The sequence below is a fragment of the Apium graveolens genome, chromosome 6 (assembly GCF_009905375.1).
Source record: "Apium graveolens cultivar Ventura chromosome 6, ASM990537v1, whole genome shotgun sequence".
Lineage (NCBI taxonomy): Eukaryota > Viridiplantae > Streptophyta > Magnoliopsida > Apiales > Apiaceae > Apium > Apium graveolens.
Window position 1 is genome coordinate 21,286,721 of NC_133652.1, and position 24,029 is coordinate 21,310,749.

At 34.2% G+C, this 24,029-nt stretch overlaps 3 protein-coding genes and 1 non-coding gene across 6 annotated transcripts; 2 read left to right on the top strand and 2 right to left on the bottom strand.

Annotated features, from left to right (window-relative positions):
* Positions 1–3,185: 3,185 nt before the first annotated feature.
* LOC141664732 (zinc finger BED domain-containing protein RICESLEEPER 2-like) lies at positions 3,186–6,257 on the bottom strand. Its single transcript, XM_074470686.1, has 3 exons — positions 6,183–6,257; positions 5,511–5,575; positions 3,186–4,656 (listed from the first exon to the last, which is right to left on the bottom strand). Exons 1-3 carry the CDS (start codon positions 6,255–6,257, stop codon positions 3,186–3,188), a joined length of 1,611 nt encoding a protein of 536 aa, XP_074326787.1.
* Positions 6,258–8,444: 2,187 nt separating this feature from the next.
* LOC141668334 (uncharacterized) lies at positions 8,445–12,655 on the top strand. 2 transcript variants are annotated; one of them, XM_074475178.1, is made up of 7 exons: positions 8,445–8,510; positions 8,984–9,076; positions 9,210–9,277; positions 10,011–10,083; positions 11,225–11,433; positions 11,787–11,886; positions 12,310–12,655. In XM_074475178.1, exons 2-7 carry the CDS (start codon positions 8,990–8,992, stop codon positions 12,484–12,486), a joined length of 714 nt encoding a protein of 237 aa, XP_074331279.1. In that variant the 5' UTR covers positions 8,445–8,510; positions 8,984–8,989; the 3' UTR covers positions 12,487–12,655. The 2 variants fall into 2 exon arrangements, with proteins under 2 accessions (XP_074331279.1, XP_074331278.1); XM_074475177.1 differs by lacking the exon at positions 8,445–8,510 and adding an exon at positions 8,520–8,739.
* A 565-nt stretch (positions 12,656–13,220) lies between these two features.
* LOC141668368 (bet1-like SNARE 1-1) lies at positions 13,221–17,477 on the top strand. 2 transcript variants are annotated; one of them, XM_074475227.1, is made up of 6 exons: positions 13,221–13,354; positions 13,556–13,632; positions 15,508–15,658; positions 16,511–16,567; positions 16,657–16,716; positions 17,202–17,477. In XM_074475227.1, the coding sequence occupies exons 2-6, from the start codon at positions 13,607–13,609 to the stop codon at positions 17,289–17,291; spliced, it is 384 nt and encodes a 127-aa protein (XP_074331328.1). In that variant the 5' UTR covers positions 13,221–13,354; positions 13,556–13,606; the 3' UTR covers positions 17,292–17,477. The 2 variants fall into 2 exon arrangements, with proteins under 2 accessions (XP_074331328.1, XP_074331329.1); XM_074475228.1 differs by having other exon boundaries at positions 13,245–13,354; positions 13,575–13,632.
* Positions 17,478–17,739: 262 nt separating this feature from the next.
* Positions 17,740–17,810, bottom strand: TRNAG-GCC (transfer RNA glycine (anticodon GCC)). Its single transcript has one exon. It is a non-coding gene; the product is annotated as a tRNA-Gly (tRNA).
* Positions 17,811–24,029: the final 6,219 nt, after the last annotated feature.

The window sequence follows — 24,029 nt, forward strand, 5'->3', positions numbered from 1 at the left end:
TTGCGGTCTATCATCAAGAATATTCAAGAATCATGTGGATTACCGGACATCACAAGAAGTCCTACTGTCATGTTTGAGGACAACACTGCATGCATTGATCAACTTAAGGAAGGATATATCAAAGGAGAAATGACGAAGCACATTTCACCAAAAATTTTTACACTCACGAGTTTCAAAAGAATGGAGAAATTGATATACAACAAATTCGATCATGTGACAACCTTGCAGATTTATTCACGAAATTATTACCGAATTCAAAATTTGGGAAGTTACGACATAACATTGGAATGCGTCGACTCAAGAATTTGTTACAACAAAACTTCGGAGAATGATTAATTTTTCCAAGGGGAGATCGTACTCTTTTTCCTTCGCCAATGTTTTTACCCCACTGTGTTTTTCTTTGACATGGTTTTAACGAGGCAATTTATGATCCACACTATCATGACAATCAAATGGGAGTGTTATAAGTTGATTGCCATGTAATCAAAAGTTAAATAGTAAGGATAGATTCATAGGAGTAGAAATTTCACATTTCATTTAATAAACATGTTGCTTGTATTGGCTATAAATAGTCTCACTTGTTACTGATGAAGATACACCAATATAGCTTCTTCTTTCTCCCTACACAGCTCTCTTTATCTCCCTTTCTGCTCTATTTAGTTTTACAGAGGTGTGATATAATACTCCCTTTCTGCTCTATTTAGTTTTACAGAAGTGCGATATAATACTATTATAATTAGTATTTTACAACACTTGTAGAAAAATTGGTGATTTGTTTTACAATTGTTTGTGTACAGTGATGTAACTGTTTTGAGGTTGAAGAAGGTGAATGATAAGAAAGTGTTTTGGTGGATAACTAATACCCCTTGTACAGTGTGGTAGAGACTGCTTTCTTTTTACTGGCTTGCGATACGTGTTATACGTGAGCGCATCGTACGAATACCACTCTGCCTAGGGCGTATCCACCTCATACACCTGTGTTGAGGAAGTCGGAAGCCTTCTTAACTAGGGTGAACGCGGGTCGGGTTGGGCGGGTTGGACCCCTAAAAATGACCCAACCTAATAGGTTCGGTTTGTAAAATTTTAACCCATTAAGTTAAAAAAATATTTTTTTAACCCAACCCTATTATCGATACACTGGGTCGGGTCGGGTCGGGTCGGGTCGGGTTGGGTTTCAAACATGCAAATACAATAATATCAAATTATGTGAAGTTGCTAACAGCCTAACACAGTAAGTTGGTAACAAGTTGTCAACTAACAATAACCTGATAGTCTAACACAATAATACTCAAAATAGATATTAAGTTCAAATATAAATATTACATCAGTCCACAAATAAATAGCAGCAACTTAGTTTCAAAGTTCAAACTTCAAATAACATAAAAAATCTTAATAGAATTATCCGTAGATAACATCAAACGTCATCTTAAATCTTGACTGTGTCTTGCGCTGCCTTGTCCATGTTACCTACAGGTTCAAAGAATAAAATATGAATGTAGATAACATTGTTAAACAAGACTATACTGGAAAAGTAAACATGGTTAAACTAATTGATCAGATTTGTTTTACCTGCTTCTAGAAAGGAATATGACTGATTGTCATCCAAAAAATCTTTGGTTTTATCCCGCCACACCCTTCATTCAATCAACTTTGAGTGCACAATAGCATTTCCAACATACTACGGCTTAAAGAACTACGGAACGGGTCTAGTATGCGCCCGCTAGTACTAAACGCATATTCTGAAGCAACCGTAGACACCGGAATATCTAACACATCTCTAGCAACCAACGATAAAGTCTTGTACCTGCTTGAGTTATCTTTCCACCATAGTAGTATATCGAATGAAGATGTCATAGGACTAATAGGTTCTTCACTCAAGTACTTGTCAACATCATTTTTGTTTTCAGCTGTGTCCATTTGCTGCTGCTGCATGTAAGTTTCTAGTATTCTCCTTCTGCGAATTTCCTTGCTGGGAACAACCCTTGGTGGAGAATCACCTTCAACATCCTGTTAATATATTAACAGACAGTAATGTAAATAGGATACTTGAGCTATAATAAAAATATATTACATTTTAACAAATGTAAAAATATTAACAGAATTAGAAACACAGCTTTTATATTCTACAGGAAGGATTCAACTTTAAGAAAAGATATATTTGTAGAATAGAATAACAAAATACCCAAATATAACCAGGTGAAATATAGGCTCTGTAATATTTGGATCATTTACAAGCAACATTAATCTATAATAAGTAAAGTCTGTATATATAGATCATCATTTTTTATCCAAAAATAAAAAATGCATAAAATTAGTAAATTCTGCCACATTCCAGCAGATACATAACAATTAAGATTCTGTTAGGGATAAAATTGTTGTACTTGTACATATGACTTCTTTTAGGGATTTAATAATGTAAGAATTTTGATAGGAAATAAAAAAGAATGAAGAAAATAACATTGATTAATTACCATGTAACTACATATTGTAATGCTCCATGATTATGTATGCAAAAGCTAATTTACAATCTAAAACACACATAACCATCAGATTCTTAAGCATTATGTCTAAATGAAGTGAATATAGAATACAAACTGTAAGAAGTAATTTAACTTATTACACTTGACCAAACATATTTAACATTCCTACATGTACATGGGACCAAGATTATGTTATGACCTTCTGCGTATGAAACTACTTATCTTAGATTATAAAAGCTGACATAAATATATGCAACTAAACTGAGAACTATATAGATAAACATAATTTATCTTTTAATAGACACATGTATCATATCAAAAAACATGACTAGAGAGCTGGAGAGGTACAAAAAATATGATATGCAACATCAGAAAATTATCAGAAAATTATCAGGGATAAAGATATAATCTTTGAGCGAGTATGAATATTATCCCTGCATCTCCTGCAAGAATTCTATAAGATTGCTTTACGTAGCATCAGAAAGCAACTGTAATTAGTGAGCAAAATCCTTCATCTTACATGTCTGTAAGATTGCTTTATGTCGTCATTTACCACTTGTATTAAATTCTAAAACCAACCATGATATTGGACATCTAATCAGAAAATCAGGATGCTACATTCTTTAACAAATATGTTGGAACATTTGAAACATTTGAAACATTAAAGGCATATGAGACAAATATAAATGCAAGCCAAGAAATGAACTATATATGCAAAACCTTATTTTCTGCAGACTCTGCACAACAGAGAACAAAGATCATTAGATCACTAACCTTATTATGTGCACCCTCTTTTCCATCAGCATAACATATGAATAGGCGCTGCAAAATCCCTTCCACCTTGACAATAATTCTTGTAGCAGATTCAGAATCATACACAGAGTCAAAACAGTACCTCGGATACTTCATTTTGTACCTGGGATCCAGGACAACAACCAAGAAAAGTAAGGGGTTTATGTTATCTGCATTTCCCCAGTACTTATCGTACTTTTCCTTCATGCTAACAACCATTTTGGATAGTAAAGGATCATTCACATCAGCTAATTCTACCAGTTGGGAGTGGATTTCACAAATCTCATGGTAAAAGTTATTCGAGGTTACTTGCAATGTGCCACTGAACTTTAAAGTTACTTCATAAAACGTAGCCAAGAACTTCACAAAAATAGAAGCACATTCCCAATCATTGGAGGTGGGAGGTCCAATCATTTTCTTGCCATTTTCTTTTTCCATAAAATAACGAACAAATTTGTCATCTTCCTCTTCATATCTTGCAAATGCCTTCTCAAACTTCAGTGCCACTTCAAGCATCATATAAGTTGAGTTCCACCTTGTAACCACATCTAAAATCAGTCCCCCTTTGTACTCAATTCTTTCCTTTTCCACACAAGCTTTAAATTTTAGCAGCCTTGGTGGAGATGATCGGATATACCTCACTGAATTTTGGATGGCAGCTATGAAATCATGCAATTTTGTTAACCCATCATGCACGATTAAATTAACAATGTGTGCACCGCATCTCACATGGAGATACTCCCCACCAAGAACTGCACCTTTCCAAGCATTTATTCTCCTCCTTACAAAACCAGCAACCACATCATTGGTAGATGCATTATCCATCGTCACTGTGAATACTTTTTCTATCCCCCATTCAAGCAAACACAACTCGATTAGTTTACCAATTGTATCGCCTTTATGGTTTGCCACTTGACAGAAGTTGATAATTCTTTTCTGCAACTTCCATTCTGCATCTATATAGTGCGCAATAATGCACATATATGAAATTTGAGTCCGCGCTGTCCAACAATCAGTAGTTAAGCAGACTCTTTGACCATCAGTTGTCAAAATTTCTTTCAGTTTTGCTCTTTCTTTAACAAATATGTTAAAAGTGTCCCTAGAAATAGTGATTCTACCGGGGACAACAAATTTAGGCTGCAGTTCATTAATAAAATCCTTAAATCCTTCACCCTCCACTACTCTGAATGCTTGTTCGTCCTTCATCACGAATTTTGCCAATGCATTGCGACACCTCACTTTATTAAACGTAGCAGCCAATAAGTTGGACCCTCCATCTATTGTCCTATGAAAGCTCAACACCTTTTTCTTTTTATCAGCTAACCTGTGAGGATTTTTCTTGCATTTCTTGAAATGACCCCATAAACTACTAGTACCAACTCTTCTGATGTGACAAGCATAGTTCGCAACACAATAATTATATGTGCACCTAGGGTCTTGGGGATCTCCACCTGGTATCTTAGTAAAATGATCCCATACATCCGAGATTCAGATAGGTTTCTTCTTGGAAGCGTTTTGTTCAGCATCAATCTCTTTCTTAGGCGATTTCAGTTCAGTACTAGGATAATCATCCTGGATAATCATAGGGTCGTTGTTTGGGGCTGTTGGGACATTGTTTAGGGCTGTTGGGACATTATTTGGGACAATGGAAGTATTGGGTAGTGAAAGTTCTGGGATAGTGGTTAGGGGGGGATCAATTTGAGTTTCCATTTCTTTCTCCTAAAAATAAATTAAACAAAAATAAGTTAAAAGAACATCTCAATAACAGGAATTAACAAATAATAATCTCATGTAAGCTACCAATTATGCCGACTAGAAATAATAGCAAAGCCCAAATAGCTAGATGTCTGTTCATGTAAGGTAACAATTCACTAACATACTATTCAATACTACGCCCGCTATTGAAGCTAATTATACACAATTATGCAGCTGAAATCAATAAACACACAAAGAATTATACATAAAAATAAGAGAAAACAAATCAAAACAATTATAATCTCAATTATAATCGAAGAGTGAGGTTAAGCATATCATAACATCCTAAATTATCGAAATTAACAAGTTTTTCGACTGAACAAATAATCGAAACAATTATATAATTGACACGTTGTAACCAAAAAAACATGAAATTTAAACATTAACAAACACAAACATATATGACATATATAAAAACTATCAGTGAAGCTAAGCATGAATAAACAATTAAAAGAGTTAAATTGGATTGGGGAAATTATGTACCTGAATAATTTGAAGGTATGAAGGTGAAGATGGAACTCGGAAGAGTGAGCGAGAGAGAGGCGGAACTGAAATTGAAATATAAGTTATAACCCAGACCTGGGTTAAATGAATGTAAATCTGGAATTGGACCGGGATGAAATGAATAGTATGTAATGGGGTAAAACTAAAATATATTGGGCCTGTAGTTTAACTATACGCGGGTTGCGTTGGGTTGGATTAGAGTTAAAATTGATTAAACCCTGACCCAACCCTATATATTCGGGTTGTAAAAAATTTAACCATTTAAACCTCGATTTTCGGCGGATCGGCGGCCGGAATAAGGGGCGGGTTGGGTTGGTTTATTCGATTTGGTCGGTTTTTGTCCACCCCTGTTCTTAACTGACCTATACGTTTTTTTGTTTTGACACGATAGTGTGATACGCCGCCTTATCGCGTGGGCACTACCACTGGCGCGTGGGTATTTCAGCAATTAGCACTGTCCTCTCTTTGTGATCTGCTTTCTCCTCGCCGCAACTTCTCTACTCTCTACTGCATATTTCTCAGGTAATCTTTATGTCTCTTCTACCTACTTTTTAATATACATGCCTATTGATTCGATCATTTAAACTTAAACAATGTTTGAATTTTATCTTAAACGTTTTGATAACATTTTTTATGTATGGACCCATTCACCTTAACAACAATGTTCCCGTTACACAAATCCAGGTTTTTCAGACCTAAATTTGTTAATATAGTTATGAGCACCATATGTTTGATTGTTTGCGTCAATGTGAGAAAAATCATGTACATGTTGAAACCGCAGAATCCACTTTCCAGAATCGGGTCCAAGACATTCCCAGTTCTAAAATTTTTACGTTTGCGATACTCTAGTGATTTGTTTTGTTAGATCCATGTATATCAATGTATTATTTGCAATATCGTCTTTCGAGCTACTTATCCATTGTATTGGAAGTGTCGGGATGTGTAACCTCAAATATGGTCACTATCAGAGCTAGAGAAGAATTTTTTTTGGATTATTTTAGACTTGCATTTCAGTTATTGGTCATTATCATTAATAGAAGCTTTCTTGACACTTATAATTCCTTTTTTTTTGAAACATATTAGTGACATTTCTTATTATTTCCTTATCTGCCCACTTATATCACTTTGCGGTATGTTCTCTACTCCTCTGTACCGTACTTTAAACCGCATTTAGGAAAGGTGAAAGATAACTTTTTACTGTTGATCTTTTCTTAACTTTTCTGAAGTCCAAAGACCCAAAAGGCTGAATATAGGATCAGGAAAGTATTTAGTTAAAAAATAGGTACAAGAAGTTGCTTCCAGTCCCTTAATCCAGTTAAAGGCGTGTTTGTCCTGGAACCACGTAAATGTAAAGATTTATAATTGTACATATAGATACTTATCTATAATAAAAATTAAACAATACGGGGGTAGGGATCATAACATTCTACATTTTTTTTATTGAAAGGGATCATGTTTAAATAACAACAGACCTGGTGGAGATTCTGAGCTTTCCGGGGTACATCCCGTGTCCAGTAAATTTTCAGATTATCAACGTAATATGGAACTAATTAATATATGAAAAGTTGCATCATTTTGTTGCTAACTGTGAGCTTTTTGTCTTTCCTTTATAATTAATTTCTAAGCTACGATGTTGTATCATCTGATATTTGTCTTTCCTCTGCAATTAATTGTATCTATCTAAGTTTATACATGTGACACAAGTATTATAGTATACCTATTTAGTTCGAACGAAAATTGATAAGTATTATATTGCATCAACTCTGACTGAACTGGTTTTATTGACCAATAAGCATGAGGTGTCTTTAACCTGTGCATATGAATCTTCAGATAATCAAGGAATTTTGGCTAAATCTATCTTGACCAAATAGGTACGGGTTGCCTATTTGTATCATACACGAAAGATAAATACTTATTTTTTAGGCGAACCATCCGTATACCAACTCTTTTTAGAGTTGTAAAAAACTAAACTGAATCACATAATTATAGCACATAAGGTCTATTTGGGGAGGTCCAGTGTCCTATTTAGCATTAATAATATGTACTCTTGACTAATACAAAAAATAATTATATCATAGTATTAGCTCATACTTATTAAATTGGACTCCCATTCTGTCGCCAAGACAAAATATATTTATATCAGAACTCAGAAGTATTAATTCGCTTAGAAATTTCACATTTGAACTTAACTCTATAGTCTCCGCCTAAATTTTATCTATCCTACCGCAAACATATAGTCTAAAATCAAATGGTCAGTTCTTAACTTGATCAGTTTTGATTATGATTTATCATGTCCAAACCTGAATGCTACTGAACTATCACATTGCTTGCAGAACAAAGTCAAACAACTTTTATAATATTAGTAGTTCCGGAAATTCACATGAAACTTACATTGCATGTTCAAATATACAAAGCATGACTATTGAAGTTGTAAATGTTAAGCATAATGATAAGAATGAAAGAAAAAAAGGTTCAAAGTAAGTAATCACCCAAGTCAAAGAACAATAGACTGCATACCTAACTCTTTGCGATCTACCCGTATGTGGAGTTCGTGTAATACATACCCAATAACCCTTCAAATGTATTACACACTAGGAAGCACGGGTGCGGATGCGGGGATACACAAATTCGGCAAAATTAAAAATATGGAGATTTGGCAAATATTAAAATATTAAAATTATAAATTTTATATATAATTACAAATAAATTCGGCAAATTAACTTTCTATTGACAAAGTTAATTACAAATTCAATCAAATAAATCATCATATATTAACTAACTATTAATTTTATTAAAACTAATAACTTTTTCTAAAAAAGTCTAACATTTAGTCAAACATGTGGGCTGGGCCCATGTAACAGCCGAACACAGACATCAGCCATATATACATACACGAACTATCTATACACACATACCGCGGTTGAAGAAAGAGAAGAAAGTGAAACAACAAATCGATACATAGTTAAACAACAAGTCGATGTAAGTTTAAGTCTTATGCTTGGTAGTTAGGGTTCGAACTGATTTGGGAGGGATAATACTTGTTGTTTTTCTGACAAAAAAATTACAAAAAATGGCCCTCTTGTATCCCCCACGAATCCCCCCTATGAAATACTGGGATATGCCGGGTGGCGCACCCGGTTCGCACCCAGCCGCACCGCCACACCCGAACTGCACCCGGTGCGCGATGCGGCACCTAGGAGCCGCACTTGTACTACCCAGATTACACACGATTTACTTATTATTTTTGAATTAATAGTGATTTGTTGTTGAATTTCTGTTTGGTTTTTAATTCTGTACGATCCTTTGAATTTTCAATTTGGTAATCAAATTAGATGAACTGTAGTTCATGCGATTTTATTTCTTTAAAGACCTAGGCATTTGATTCTTGTCATTTAACAGCTCGATAGAAGTCCCTAGTGAAGTATTTAATGCATATATTTTAAACACTATAGGAAACAATGACAGTGGTGTCTAAGACTGAAGTTAACCTCCGTAGATTGCTTGCAGCTGCTCCTCACCAAGAAAACCAGGCAAAGCTTGTGCATGTAGGTATTCGCTTGAGTCAGTGATTTTAAAATGTGGAAGTAGTAATTGTTAACTTAGTTGTAGAGTAAAGATGGTCTAAATTCAAGATTTGGATTGCATTTACGTTGGTGAATTTTATAATGGTCTCTGCAGTATGTTGCAACTTTAAGAGAATTGTTGGAACAATTAACTGAGGAGAGAACTCCTGAAGGATTGCCGAGGTAATAATTAAATTCCAAACTCCAAAGTGTCTTTTTTTTTTTCTAGTAATTAATGTTACTTGCCAGTATAGATTGTATTATGGAACATTGTAAGATTTAGTAGATTAATTCTCTAATGGGTTTAAATTGACTCAGTCGGTGATCTGTACAAATCCATAATGACCTGTTTTGAAACAAAGAATTCATTTAAAATGATTGAATTGCTTCAAAACCCCTATCTGGCAATCTAAGAAATTTGGATTTCACTCAATCCCCTTCCATCTAAGTATTATTTAGTTTTTATCACCTTCCAAAATTGAATTTTGAAATCTCTACTTCTTTTAATTCGGCTTTGGCCATAAGTCTCCTGCAACTTCATAACCTTCCATTCTGCTACTTAATTCATCATCACTAGTCATTCCTCCACTTTCACTGCCTCATCACCTGAGCAGGTACTTTTATAGTTGTCACTGTGAAAGTGTTCTTAAATTACCTAAGCAGCCGAGCTAACTAGGTGTTTTTGGCAGAAGATTGACACAATATGTGTTACCAACGTAATATGCTAACATGTTCTGTTGCTGTTGCAACATTTTGAACGTCAGTTTTTTAGAAAAGAATTTGTTTATGATAAGTATTTGAGATAACTATCAATTGAACTGGATGAATTTATCAAATTTTCCAATGGATTAAAGTATTTATGAAATTAGAACATGATGTATGTATGTATGTCCAATTTTGTGTGATCTTCGAGCAGGTTATCGAAGACAAAGGTGAACGAATATTCAGAGAAGATCGAAGCAGTCGCTGCCAAATTAGCTACACCTGTGGTGAGTGGATACTCCAGTTTCCCATAATATATGGAGGTTTTTTGACACTATTTTTAAATATATGGAGGTTTTTGACAGGCTTGAAGTTGAAAGCATATTCTTTGTAGTCTACTCTTTTAAATCCTTCAATAAATTGTAAAAATCTACAGTGAAGCATAGTCGGGTATGAATGTTTATTTTAGAGAAGTTACGAAGGTGTAGTGTGCCTTTGGTGAACTTCAATTTTGAATTAGCATTCTCACGACTAATTTCAGTTATGTGCACAGCCTAGGCCAAGTATTTCTTCAGTGATTGTGTGCAAATGGCGTTGTGTGTGTGCATAGAGATTTATGTTGCATAGATATGATCGGATATTCTGTTAATACGTTTTGGTTCTCACCCTTGGTTTGACTAAATTATAGTTAAGACAAGGTGATATCTAGGCAGACCAACTGTTCGTGTCCAGGTAGATTTTTGATCATGCTCAAGACACGGGCTAATAAATAGTACTTCTTTACATGTGTGTCACCTTATCTTATTAGAAGCCCTACCACACTAGTCCAGCTTTAAAATGTTTGTATAAATAAACTGAGCTAGCTTTATTTTTCATCAGACTCAAGGGTCTTGATTAGTTAATGATGTTCTGACGTGAATTTGGTTAGGCGGTTCTTTACTTAACGTCGAGCTCAATAATTTACATAATTTAACATAGCTTGGACTTGCATGATCCAACTAGTTAAATGCAAGTTATAAGAGGAATTAATGCGACTAGAAGTCAACTAATCAAAGTTAAGTTTTAAACTGTGGCATTACTTTCAATATATGTACACAGACAAACACGTTATATTTGCTGGTTGCATTATTATTGGGATCACTGGAACTGAGTTGGAAGAATTTAGTTTAAGTGTTTTAAGCACCATTAAATGCGACCACTAATTGGTTAATTTAATAATATACCCCTCCTGTCACATTTTTAGAGTCATATGTTCCTTCCCGAGTTGCTGAAATTATATTCAGTTTAATTCTGGTATCTGCTATGTGCAAGTTTTATTCACATGTTTCAGACTGCATATGTTTAAGGCTTATTTTATGTCCTTTATCATTATTTATTATTAGACAGTTCAGGTTAATTGCAAATAAATATCTCTTTGGACAATTTCAGTCTCATACGGAAATAGCTCAAGATCCTATCACAGAGACTTCTTCATGTGAAAGTTCTCCTAAAAGTGATGGGAATAATATTCTTGATTCTCAAGGTCTGAGGAGAAGATCTTCAAGTGTCAAGGAAAGATCTCATGATAATGTTGTTACTGATCAATCAGGGCCTGTAAAGCTGGACACTGCTGCACAGACACATATTGCAAAGCATAGGTATATATTAAATTTCCTTAAGAATTATTCTGATTATATGAATTAGAGAAAAGAGGGACAAATTGGGGCTGCTTTTATGTTAGAAATGTCTTTTAGGATTTAGTTAACTACTTCGTGACATACCATAGGTTAATGCCTTGCTGCTGCACAAGTAGCTATAATTATGATTTAAATCGACGGAGATGATTTCCTTTTACAAAGTTGTAATATTCATTTGGGTCATCAAAGTGCAGTACCGTTTTTTGAAAGATTCATTTATTCAAATTGAGCTTTTAATGATGATTGATTTGATTTCAACAAGTAGCAGTATAATGCTTGTAATCTTTTTTTTTTTTAATTTATTGTCTTTATAGGAAGCTTCAGGAAGATCTGACCGATGAGATGGTTGTATTGGCACGTCAACTTAAAGAGAGTAGTCAAATGATGAGCCAGTCGCTGAAGAATACTGAGAAAGTAAGACAGCAGTGTCCCATGTGGCTTTGTGTAATTCGAACTTGATACCTTAAGTTCTTCTATTATTAAAACTCATTTCTATGCTTTAAAATTGTAGATATCTAGGCAAAGATTTCAGGGATTTGGGTAAAGGCGATTGGCTATTAGTTATATTCATGTAACAAACCAACTAATATCTGATTAGAGAAGTTGATGTGTGCTCTACACTTGACAAGCATTCTCAAGATTCAGACTGTGGTTGTTAGGAGAGAGAATTGTTTATAGTCCATTTTCCTTGATCATGAGTGTTGCAATTCATCCATTAATATTATTTCTGCATCCCTTCATGTAAATATGTTTATCAATTTATGGGGTATTGAAAATTGTGTACCCTTGATTTGTACTTGCAATATTTCTCATTGATTGGATGTTATATGACTGCAGATACTTGACTCCACAGAAAAGGCTGTTGAGCATAGCTTGGCCAGCACCGGTCATGCAAATACCCGAGCAATGGAGGTGTACTCCCATAGTTTCAAGACTACTTGCTTCACATGGCTCGCGATCTTTGCAATGACTTGCATTTTCATTATGGTAGTGCTCCTTATCCGGGTCACATAAGGCAGGAAGGAAATGAGCTTAAAGTGTTTGTATGATTTACCAAGTGAAGCCAAGATTTGTTTTTGTATATTACATAGTTCGATCAATGAACTAGTTATTATCATTTGTTGTGGTGTAAGATTGGAGTTTCTTAAAGTAAATGAGCATAAAGTAGATGAGCATTGCGGTATATTTTGTTACAAGGTAAATTCAGAGGTGGATTAGCTTTTAAACTTTGTTTGGTAGTTTGGTTTGGTGCTCTTCTCTACCCTGATCGTTCTTTATTCTTGTTTAACATACAGATTTAGAGTTAGAAATAAGGGCTGAAGTTCAGTGTGATCAAGTTTGTTTTGTAAAATGTTACAACTGCAAGAATTGAATTCAGCCAACAAGCAAAACTTTTTACTCTGACAGAACAATGATTTTTTAGATGTAGAATACATCCTAAAAAGATTTACAGTTACGATATGGACTCAGCTTAAATCTCTAACACTGCGTTTTGATATATGTATCAATAATATTTAACAAACAGGAGTTACAAGTTATTTTTATTTTTACAGTTTCATCTTACGGAGAAGGAATCTTTGTTCAAGTTCTTGGGCTAGGCTGGCAACATGTAAAAAGTAGAACATATTAAAATACATTTATTATTAGATTTAATACCGACTAGAAACTTCAAAGTTCAATTTCAAGTTGATATGTGAAAAAATTAATAGTTGTGATTTGTGAACAGATAAGTATATTAAAGTAAATAAAAAAAATAAAAAAAATAAAACCACATGTACTCATAATTGTATGACACACAAGCATCTCATGTACGAGTAACGCTGCTCTCTCTCTCTCTCTCTCTCTCTCTCTCTCTCTCTCTCCATCTTCCCGAATCACTAAGGTATTGTCTTCAATTCGCTTTGCGTTTCTATTTATTATTATTTTAATTCATTGTTGTTAGTTCATTTGTATAAGTAATTAGTGATTCATGTATTGAGGGAATTGTTTGTTTACAAAACCCTAATTTATCTTTAACCATAGGCTGCTTTGTTAAATTAGATCACACACATATATAAATTGATTACACTTTTTGTTTTCTTAGATTTCGATATTGCTTACAGTAATCAAGCTGTCCGATCCGCACCTGCTGCCTATGTCATTAGCTATGAATTCCAGAAGGTATATATATATACACACAATTTAACATACACTGTGTCCTGTGCTTGTTTTCGATCTCTCTGTTCGGAGCTAATTCAGTTTCCCTTTTGTGTGCGTATTTTCTGATGTGGATATGATTGTTGTGAGTGAGCTTCAATTAGTATGCAAATTGTCCCCCTGGAAACTCGTCTAGATCTTTCGGTTTTACGTGTCTATTGTTGATTTGTTATTTCGAGATTTAGGATTGCTAGATTTGAGTTTAGCAAATTTAAGGGATAACTAACTTCCTCCATGGTTATCACAACATTAAGTCGCTTGAGTACCTCTATAAACCCCCACCTGGATCTTAAGGTCTTTTGTGTGATCCTGATAAGTCCTCATCAAGGATCCCAAAAGGTTAAAAGAGTAATCATAAATTATTCAACTAATGACTAATTCTATTCATTATATAGAAGTTTAAAGAAATTAGCACCTTAGATCGGAAGCAGCATATAGGTTGTTTATGGCTTAATTAAAATATTGGAAATAACACTAGGCATGCTGAAAAATTCAGGACTGATATGGTCATGTAGTATATCTGTTTCTATGCATTTATATAAGTATTTGATTTGCTATCTCACTGGGACCAGTCGAATTTCTATTGCAGTATCGCTTTTCAGTTTCTAGTTCCCAATCTACCTGGACTTACTAGATTTTGTTGTGCATCTCTTGATCATAATTTTTCTTTTGTTTGAACGAATTTAATACTTTCAAGGTCCGTGTCTTACAATATTGCTACCTCATTATATGCCTATCATGGGGTCAAAGTTATATTTGATTTCCATGTGAGGAAATTATGATTGGCTAGCATCCCTGTATGAAGTTGTTAGTTTTCTACTTATAAAAGAGCAGATACCTATGTTTCTACTCCAATCATGGAATGTAAAACTAAGTATTAAATTATCTTACCCAGTAAATTGCATGTCTGCATATGTGCTATATTGTCAATATTAACATCTCATATTGTTTCTTTGGAGCTGCCCATTTCTCAAGCGCAAATCTGCTTCTATGTCAGTCACTTGTTTCAAATTAGTTTCGTTATTGCCCATTTACCCTTTAGGGTGTCAGTCCTTATACAGTCAAATATTTTGAACAAGTGAACAGTCGACAAAGATCACTGTCCTAATTGTCAAGTTAAATCCAACACGTTTGTTTGGCATATATCTTCCACTATAAGACACAAACTGAACTGTGGCAAGTACCTATGCAATACCGTGGTAAGTACCTATGCAATATCTTTTTTAATTGTTACATGTATAATTTCTGATAGAAGATGTGGGGATGAGGATCTGAACCCATGACCTATCCTGTGGAGGCATACAGGCTATCCCTTGATCCTCGATACTTGTGCATTTTATCCAGAAAATTGTGGTAGTGGATAATAGCAATGCAATGCATGGGTCGATATGCCACCGGGTATATGTTGATATGCAGGGACTATAATCAGTGTTGTTGCCTACTTTACATGATAGTTGAAGTTTAGGATTCATTTCTATATGTTATAAGCCCCCTCCCCCCAAATAAGAATTGCTTGCTCTTTAGAAATTTGGAGATATAATGCATACATCTCTTTTAACAACTTCTAGGCATTATATATTGTTAGTGATGTGTTGATAGTCAAAGATGTAAAAAAGTTTAATTTATGAATTTAATCAATAATACGACATTCTTTTCTGTGTTATCGGTATCAATACCGAGTTCTGTGATTGTGGCCATCTTCCTCCCCTTTCCTTGAATTAATTTTTTAACATTGATTTTGTGCTTTCAACATTTTGTGGCCATACCATATATTCAGTTATAATAATTTTTTGCCACACATATTGTCAATAGTTAAAATTTGACAATCTGCACATGCAGGGACTACCGTGGAAACAGAGCTGCTCTTTTTGACGATGTTGAGGAGGGTGGCATTAGGGCAGCAGCTTCTTACTCTTCCCACGAAATCGATGAACATGAAAATGATAGAGCAATCGAGGGGCTTTCGGACAGAGTTCTGATGCTTAAAAGGGTAGGTGAAGTCGGATATCTTTAGTAATTTTCTTGCATCTGTTGAATAGTGCAGAACATATGGACTTAAAATTGCATTGCACTACTGCTAGTTTATCTCTTTTGCTTATTGAACACCACTCACACAGCCATTTTGCCTTCAATAAGGCTTGAACCCTCAACCTCCTGTAAGCTGTAATGGCACTGAGGATGATACTGCTATACCAAGTGGTGCTTGTTCTATTTTAGACTGACTTTGTTATTGTACCTTTAATTGTGTCGCTTTGCTCGAAGGTAAGAACAATGAACAACTGAGTCTAGTTTTTTATCTGCTTTCAGGAAGGATTGAAAACTTTGTTGAATGTTTGTTGGTTTGCATATTTAGATGGTTTTTGTTCATTGTACGAGATGTAAGGATTAGTATCTTCTCTGTAGCCTACGTAAAGTTGTCACCAGTTTCTACTTCTCTGGTAATTGGGATAAAAATTAAGTCATTGAGCACCTAAATCATGCATCACACTAAGGTTTTCATAATCCTTAGCCATCAAATTTCATCTTCTTACTCAAGTAGGAAGGACACATTTAATTATTGTGGTATATAGTGGATACCGGGGCAGGCTTGCCCAATTAAAAGATCATTGGGTTTTCTGAGGGTTTAATATGAATTGCATTGTTTTGTTATCATGCTTATGAACGAAAAACGAATCTGTATTGAGAACATGCAAATCACATTAATATATGTACAGTGAAGTGACAAAAGAAGGCGGTTTTAATTTAGCAGGAAAGAAAGTAGAAGCTAAGTTTAGATGCTAGTAGTTTTGTAGTTTCATGAGCCTTTTGTACTAACTATTGCGAATGCATGTCATCTCTGCAGTTGACAGGTGATATTCATGAGGAAGTTGACAGTCACAATCGCATGCTGGACAGAATGGTAAGTATGGTTGTATTCAGAAGGTCAATTTTGAATGTTGATGCTGCTTCTCAATCGAGTGCTGTATTGATTTTATTTTTGTTATTTAGGGAAATGATATGGATTCATCCAGGGGTATCCTCTCGGGAACTATGGACAAATTCAAGATGGTATGCCCCCTTGCAGTATTTGTATATTCTACTGGTTTAGTTTTTTTCCCTACACTTGTCTCACAGTCATATATGCTTGCCTTCTTGGTTAGAATTTGTATACATCGGCTATAACAATAATGGCCATGTTTATTTTTTTATAACAATATGCGGTCTTGTTTATTTGTTTACATATATATTATATAAAAATTTCTTATATTGAAATGTTCTGAAGTGTACAAGATATGAAACTAGGGGAAGAAAAATAATTTTGACAATCTTGCTAGAAATGAAATCATTTCAAGCATTACTGTCTGTAGATCCCTTGTAAGAACCGATATTACATTTGCTTTTATATTTATATATGTAGTTTCTTGGGGAATATTTATTTGATAAATTCTGCTTACAAGCTTATTCCACTTCAACTTGGGCTAGGTGGGCAATTTTTAGAATGCTGTATATATGTCAATTTATTGCTGATACTGTTTTCATTTCTTATTCATCAGGTGTTTGAGACCAAATCAAGCCGGAAAATGTTGACACTTGTGGCATCTTTCGTGGTGTTATTTCTGATCATATACTATCTTACTAGATAATAAAATTTGGTAAAGTAGCATGCTTGTCACTTAGAATTATATTAGCATGTTACCTGAGTCTGTTGGTGTGTGTCGATAAAACGCTACAGCACTGTGAATTTGTGTAAAAAGTCTGTGGAAAGATTTTGATGTGGGTGGAAAGTTATATATATTTCAATCGTAAAAAAATTGACAAATTCTCCTGCATTTAATTATGTGTTCCATCACAATTTGCAAGTATATCTACTGTTTCTTGCATCTTAGAAACTGTTTAACAGTTCAGCTAGTAGTTTATTTTCCAAACAAAATATTACAGCTGATTATAGGGCATCTTGATACCAATGATGGAAATAATAAAAAAGTTAATTATTTTTCACCATGTAAGAACGAGTCCCTTCATCTGTTTTTTCTGTTGTTGGAGAACCAGTACAAGCGACAAAGAAAACCCAAGGCTTGCATGTGAAAAAATTGCACCAGCCGGGAATCGAACCCGGGTCTGTACCGTGGCAGGGTACTATTCTACCACTAGACCACTGGTGCTCTGTGAATGAAATACGTGTTCTTAAATTAATCTAGTACATGAAGTAAATTCATATTATGTTTATTTTTACTTATTAGTGTCGCTGAATCTGTGCATATATAATATGCATAGTTAGGGAACTGATCCCCAGCCACCGTTTGATGGGATACAGCAGCCGCATTAACATTACGGCAGCCCGCAATATAATATTGTGGCAGCCCGCAATGTAATATTGCGGCTGGTGTATCCCAGCCAAGTTGACTTTGGATAATTTACCCAGTAGTTATGAGTTGAATTTGTAGTGTCACTGAATCTGTGCATGTATACAGTAGTTATGAGTTGAATTTGTAACTGGATTAGAGGTGTGCAAAAATCCGTCAAACTCAGGTAACATGCTAGTATATACATGATTATAAATTATGGTTTGTGAATGTTGGTGTATTTTATATAAAAAACATCAAATTACATTTTAGATAAAAAATTGAGTTAATTGTTAATATGTCGTAGTTATACTCTAATTTATATATTTAGTATTATTTAAATTAAATTAAATATATGAAATTCATATGTAAACTAAATATTTATAAATATATTATATAATACTTATATGTAATATATAATGCTGATATATAATAAATTTTATTAAATTTACTTAATTAACTGTTTGGTTGTAAGTTTAACAAAAATGAAATAAAATTAAATGATTAAGTTTAAACCGTGATTCGGAACTGAACCAATCCGTTATTTTATGATCTGGTTTGGTTTGATCTCGACATTTAACTGGTTTGATTTAGTTTTGATTTTCAAAAAACTGTTCTTACTGGTTCGGTTTGAAAAAATAAAAATTCGGACCAAACCAATTCGTGAACGCCCCGACTATATTTGTGAAATTTTAGAACTTTGAAGCAGTTCGTTTATGGCCTAACCAATCTAAGCATGAAGAGCATGCAAGTTTAATGCATAGTTATATTTGTTTTCCAGTTATAATATAAGACTAATTTTTTTTTTACTCGTATACATAGTTATACTTATTCTTATAAATACATAAATGGATAGTTAATCGTATATTTAAAATTAAAGATATGTATAACTATTATTACCATATCATGTTTGTTTTAAATGAAATATAGGAGATAGAGACAAAACTTCATTAAATCTGAAAATATTTGGTTCGTAAAATAAAAATAGCCTTTTTTATAGTTAAAAACACGTACGTTAGAGAAGTTGAACCCGTAACTTCTCATAAGAGAGACACAAATTCAACCACTGCATCAATACTTTGTTGGCAAATCAAACTAACACTGGAGTTAAAAGTCCTATTTTTAACAATAAAATACAAAGTAAATATAGAGTAATATGCGTATGTCAAATTATCAGGCTGTTTCTTCCACTCATCTTTTTGTCGTCAGACGTCAGTTAATGAACTAAGTTGTTGGTATTTTGAACATATTAGTGTCAGATAAATGGTAAGATCCAAAATTAGATCGCAAAACAGTTTTAAAGTATCACGTGATGTATTTGAATTGATTATCATGTACTTATGAAATGGATTCACTTTACATTCATATCATTTCAAGAATCAAAATAACTCAAATAACATATCACCCCTCTCGCATCATTTTAAAATCATTTTTTCATACCCAATTTTCAATCTCTAATACCACTATTAGTACAATTGAATTAGTCATGTCCAGCTCTGCGGGTGGTAAGAAAAGGAAGCGGTGTTCATGTACTCTCCGTAACTTACGGCAACGACGAAATGTTAGTTAAAAAAATACATATACATTTCATCTTTAAAATTACTCAATAAAATATGCTAAATTAATTATTCTACTTCTACTCTGTATCCTAAAAGCAAAAGGTGTCGATTTTACCGATTAATTAGCTGATTAATCGTTTCAATATGCTCTGCTAATTCGGAGTTATAATCCGATTATTCACTGCATTTTTTTAAATTAATATATTTAATTTATTTTTTTTTAAAATTTTATTAAATATATTCGATTAATAATCTGATTAATTACCGATTATCCAATTAATAAAAACTCTACTGAATTCCGATTTCTCTTTTTTAGAACCATGCGTTTACTACGTATATCAAATATTACAAATTCAAGATGACATGAAGCCCCTCAAAAGTGACACACATTTAGATGCAGGGTGGGTCTCGAATAATTGAAAGCTCCAAGCGAGTAGAAACTTTTATCTCTCAGTTAATTAGTTAAAATCGAATGCATGTAATTTATTTTTATATTATTTGTTACTTTTATTATTTTTGGAAATATTTTGAAAATAATAAGTTTTTATTTGTTTATTTTTTTTGGCACTATTTTGAAAAAATGTCTTTCTAATATATACTTCCTTCGTCCCTATTGACATATCCATTTTATTTTTTTAAGAGTCAAATTAATCAATTTTTGGCTTTACATTAAAAATTATTAATTAATTATTTTTCAAATATGAACGTTACGTTTTAAAATAGACTAACTACACTTTCAATGATATAATTTTTATTATTTTTGCCAACCATATAATAAGTATAAATTTCGGTAAAATTTTGGTCAACTTCACAAAATGGACATGTAAATAGGGACGAGGTAGTAATTTTGTACTTCTATATACTTTTAAATTATCTTATTTATTAGAAAAAAATACGTCCTTAGATATATTTCCTCCGTCCCATATTACGTTTTCTGTTTTGACTTTTTACACTATTCATTTTAAGCTACTGACTACTAATTTATGTCTAATCTATAAAATCAAATATAGTCATGAGTGATCTTGTTGGATTTGTATTTATGAGTATTTTAACACAATGAAGTTTTTATATTTAATACTAATGTTGACAGAGGAATTTGGTATCAACAAAATTTGAGGTTCGTAGCCGGAAACAAGATCTGTGATGGCGGTTCTTCGTCGGAAACATGAACAGTAATCGGTGGATCCGATGAACAATATTCGTCGGAAAAGATGAACAGTGTTTGGCGGTGGTGATTATTGGGGGCTGAGATTGCTTAGGGTTAGTGGTGGCTCCTTTGCGCTCTCGCTTCTGACCCCTCGCAATTTACCAACGTACCCCTATTTATAGGGGATCAAGCCCACGTACTTCTTGGGGAACAAGAAACCTAATGGGCTTAGATTTCTTATCCCGAGGCCCAGTAGGAAACCTACTGGAAACCGTCTTCTACTAGCTTTAGGAATGTCCGCCGATGAGGCCCAACCACAAAGGCCCAAGGCTCGTCCGCGGCTTCGAGACTTCACGGATAAGGCATCTCCCTGGCCAAGGATAACCCTCCGCTACCAGCTGTTTCTTTAGTCCGCGGACGCAGGTATAGCCGTGGTTCACCCCAAATGTTGGACGCATCCTTGTCCCCCCATAATGAGCCCCTACCAAATTGCAGAACAAGTGATCCCAAACTTTTGGGTGCAAAGTGCAGGATACTCCAAATTCCCCCAACGAGGACACCCGTTGACTACAGAGACAGAGCTCCCAAAGCACACACCAGATTTCAACTCACATCCCCAATGAGGACACCCACTGACTACAGGAGGAGGCCTTCAGTCCAGGCATACCCCTGGAGGTCTCTGACCACGGACACCGCCTTTCCTGTAGATATGCTACAGGATGGAGTTCTTCAATAGAGTACCTGCATCAAATAGGTTAGTAATAATAATCTCCATCTTCCTTGAATCTTCCACAGAGCCCGCCCAAGTAATCATGTTGAAGTCTTCCTAAAATATTTTATCAACTCAGGGCGCGCCCTAAGTTTTGCCTCTTGGAAGGACCCAATCTAGGAATCCTCTACCATTTTCACAGTAATAGGGCGCGCCTTTTCTTCCTTTTAAGGGCGCGCCTTCCCACACATGAACGACTACAATTTTCCATCAACCACTTTCTCAATAAGGCGCGTCTTCATCACATAGGGCGCACCTTCCAATCTTTTATGAAAAGATAATCTTATATGTTCCTTAATTTTAGGCATTTCTTCCTCAATTTTGACTATTTTTATCAATGTCAATCTGAATATTGTTTATACCAATTTTTGGGCATAACAAATACCCCCCAAATTCCATATGCCATTGAAAATGAGATTGGAATTTTTCTTCATCTTTATCAAAATCTGTATAAACAAATTTCCCAATACTTTTTACAGGGCGCGCCCTGAACAAGGCCCGTCTTCTAGCTTTCCTTTACAAATCAATATTGTCATGATAACAAAATACGGCGCGCCTTCATGAGGGCGCGTCCTAGGATTTGAAATGATTTGAAATGGTTACCCTTATTCTTCGGGAATCGTGATTGACGTGATTGATTTCGACAGCTCCTCTTTTTACTATAAATACTAGTCACAATCAGTCACTTTCTTTTACTTTTACTCTCCCCCCTTTTTCACTTTCTCTTCCTATTCAAAAGCTTCAACCCCAGCGGAACTATTTTGCTCAGAACCGGCCTTCTCTGTTGCCATTCTCCAAATCTTTTCCGGTCAACTTCTTCTCCATTCGAAAAGGTATGAAAAGCTTCTTGTATTTCTTAATTCCGTTAAGTAAATCACATTGCATGTCATGTTACCCTTTTATCTCCCATTTCTGTTCTTGATGATGTGCATAAAATGATGTATGTATCTGTGTATGTATATGTGTAATTTCGATTTTTTGCTGTTTTAGATCCAAAATCATAGGGTCCAACTTTTAATTTTATGTTTCTAGGAATCTCAATCGTTTATCCCTAAAATTAAAAGCATATATCTGATGATAAGGCGCACCTTTACATTCATACAAGGCGCGTCCTCTTTATTTTCAGCAACGCCATTGTCATCTAATCTTCCAATAGCTTAACTGTTAGGTCACACACACACACTGTAGAGGGGGTGAATACAGTGTATAGTACACTCAAATCGAACTTTAAGAACTTAAGTAACAGAAAACAAACTTTATTGAAACAATAAAATCTGTTACAGTATGGAACTGTTACCTCTCAGTGATGAACAAATATCACGAGAGCTGCTAGGGTTACAATGAATAATCTTTTCTAATAATGATAACACTTATAGTGTAAACCCTATGTCTGTGTTTATATACTACACAGTTACAAGATAATCGCTAATTGATATGGAATATAATTCTGCTTCCTAAAATATATCAATTAGATATCTTTTCTTCCAAGTATTCCATTCTTCACGGAATTCCTTCTTCATGCATATCTCTTCTTATGTTTATCTCGATCTTCTTTCCTTTAATCAGCTACTGTCCTTATCTGATTGTCCTTCAGTACTTAAGTTCTGATATCTATCTTCTGATGATTATCTCCTGATAATATAAGTACTGATATCCTTAAGTCCTGACTTCCAGTATAAGTACTGATCAACAGTTAAGTACTGATTTATCCTGTTCACGTAAGATCTGAAAGCTAAACATAAAACATATTAGCCATGACATTATCAAATATATCTAACAATCTCCCCCAACTTGTAAATTAACAAAATATACAAGTTTAATAGATATTTGATGATGTCAAAAACATTAAGTACAAATGCATGAGAAATAGACTAGATAACTACAACTTACAGTCCTTAAAGTTTTTACCAATTTCAACTTCTGATAACAACTTCAATCTGTATAAATATCAGAATTTAAGCAGTTGTAGATCTTCGACTTGGCTTCTTCATTTTCTGATCTCTCTGATGTCAGGAGTTGTTCTGAGATAGTTCTTCAACAAACATTTCTCAGCATATCTTAGTTCATCAATCATTCTCCTTTTAACACCTTTAAGCTCTGCAGTATCTTCACCAGTTTGAAAGATTGCAGCTCTGAGATCATTAATCTTTGCTTTTCTTAACTCCTGATCTAGTCTTATGACATAAGCTTTTTCTGACTCAAGATTGAATTCAAGTCCCTTAATACCAAGATACGTTCTGATCTGTGCAGTATTAGGCTTCATATCAACAATATCACCATTGTGATCTCTGTACTTTGGAACATATCTGCTGTCAGACTTAACAGAATAAAGCCTTTTCTGTCTCTGAATCTGTTCTTTTAAGTAGTTTGCAGCAGTCTCTGTTATTCTGTCATCCACTTGAAATAAGAAAAGTACATGCTCCAATTCTTCAAAATACTTCAAAGGAATGGCATTTTGTCTTATATGATAAACCCTACCATATGTCATGAAATACAACATGATGTATTCTTTCAAGTAGGTATGGTAAACCATCTGTACAGATTCCAGTTGATTCAATCTCTCA